A 2,055-nucleotide genomic window follows, 5' to 3' on the forward strand; every position below is an offset into this window, starting at 1 on the left:
AAAAAACCAACAAAACAAAACCAAATACAAAAGCAAACTATAGCACCTGGGTCCTGGACATGAGGACTCTGGAATCTGGTCTTGCCTGCGGTAACCCTCAGATCCCTGGCACAGACTGGGGTAGATGTGGAGGCAGCGGCCATCCTTTACAATGGGCAGCCTCTCAAGGTCCTCCCTCTTCTGTCCCCAGACCCGTGTGACGGTGTGACATGCCGGCCACAGGAGACGTGCAAGGAGCAGGGTGGCCAGGGCGTGTGCGTGCCCAACTATGAGGCCACGTGCTGGCTGTGGGGCGACCCACACTACCACTCCTTCGACGGCCGGGCGTTTGACTTCCAGGGCACCTGTAACTATGTGCTGGCAACAACTGGCTGCCCGGGGGTCAACACCCAGGGCCTGACGCCCTTCACCGTCACCACCAAGAACGAGAACCGGGGCAACCCTGCTGTGTCCTACGTGAGAGTCGTCACTGTGTCTGCCCTGGGCACCAACATCTCCATCCACAAGGGCGAGTTCGGCAAAGTCCGGGTATGTGTGGCAGGATGGTCCCCTGAGGTCCCCGGGAGGGCAGGAGGTATCCTGACGACCACAGTTAGCAGCTCAAGGCTCCTTGTCTTCACCTGGGCCTGAAACAAAATGTCAACAAAAAGAATAATTCCAACAAAAATATCACCCCGTTCCTGGGAATTAGACAAGCCTAGCCCCTTGCTAAGGGCTTTAACCTAGGACCTCGGCATTTGCCTTTTTTACAGACCTGGGTTTGAATCCAGGCTCTCCTCCTTATGAGCTAGGTGATGCTGGGCAGTTCACTTGGTAGGCCTCAGTTTCCTCATCTGTGAAATGGGCATCATATCAGGGCCTGTCCCACAGCAAGGTGGTGCATGTCACATGCTGAGCTCAGAGTCTAGTCCAGGTGAACACTCGTTTGAGTGTCTGTGAGGGAACAAGTGAGATGCCCGGAGACCAGGACATGGAGAGAAATATAGGGAGATTGGGATGGGCACAGGGGCTCACACCTGTAATCCCGGTACTCTGGGAGTCCGAGGTAGGTGGATCACCTGAGGTCAGTAGTTCAAGACCAGCCTGGCCAATATGGTGAAACCCTCATCTCTACTAAAAATACAAAAATTAGCTGGGTGTAGTGGCGCTACTGTAATCCCAGCTACTCTGGAGGCCGAGGCAGGAGAATCATTTGAACCTGGGAGGCGGAGGTTGCAAGAGCCAAGATTTTGACACTGTACTTCAGCCTGGATGACAGAGCGAGTATCCATACCCCCACCCCCCCCCCACACACAAAATATATGTATATATAGTGAGATCACAGGAGAGAGATGGGCTGTCCTTTCTGCCCAGGGAAATGGAGACAGAGCTTAATGGTAGCTCACAGACAGAGAGAGGGATGCAACAGAGTAGGTGGTAAATAAATGATGGTGAGTGAGTGGAAGAGACACACAGAATGAGGGAGGGAGGGAGGAAGGGAAGAGGAGGGAGAGACAGACAGAGAGAGAGAAGACCAAGTGATATAGACTTAGGTGAAGACAGAGGGAGAGAGATACAGAGAGACAGAGAGACAGAGACAAGGGAGGGAGATAGAGATCAACGGAGAATATCTAGAAAAAGTAAAGTGAGATTTCATTCCCCAAGACCTGGGCCAGAACAAATGTCCACACTGTGTCCGATGACAATCCAACTATCGGAGAAAGGCCTTGGCGTTTCCCAGCCCCCGGTAGGGTGAGAGAGAGGGAGGCAGAGGGCCAGAGCTGGGGCCGTAACACCTCCAGTGACCCGTTTGACTTCTTCCTCCTTCCCCAAGGTGAACGGTGTGCTGACAGCGTTGCCTGTCTCCGAGGCCAACGGGCGGATTTCAGTGACCCACGGTGCATCCAAGGCACTGCTGGTGGCTGACTTTGGACTGCAAGTCAGCTATGACTGGAATTGGCGGGTAGATGTGACGCTGCCCAGCAGCTATCATGGCGCAGTGTGCGGGCTCTGTGGTAACATGGACCGCAACCCCAGCAATGACCAGGCCTTCCCTAATGGCACCCTGGCTCCCTC

General features: G+C 54.2%; 1 protein-coding gene across 1 annotated transcript in view; it reads left to right on the top strand.

Annotated features, from left to right (window-relative positions):
* Positions 1 to 2,055, top strand: part of FCGBP (Fc fragment of IgG binding protein) — a 66,453-nt gene that overhangs the window by 46,498 nt on the left and 17,900 nt on the right. Inside the window, exons 10-11 of the mRNA XM_011984290.1 lie at positions 115 to 528; positions 1,814 to 2,047. Coding sequence (XP_011839680.1) covers positions 115 to 528; positions 1,814 to 2,047 — 648 coding nt within the window. The remainder of the gene's footprint in view (positions 1 to 114; positions 529 to 1,813; positions 2,048 to 2,055) is intronic.

This window comes from Mandrillus leucophaeus, unplaced genomic scaffold, assembly GCF_000951045.1.
Source record: "Mandrillus leucophaeus isolate KB7577 unplaced genomic scaffold, Mleu.le_1.0 Scaffold106, whole genome shotgun sequence".
NCBI classification, from domain to species: Eukaryota; Metazoa; Chordata; class Mammalia; order Primates; family Cercopithecidae; genus Mandrillus; species Mandrillus leucophaeus.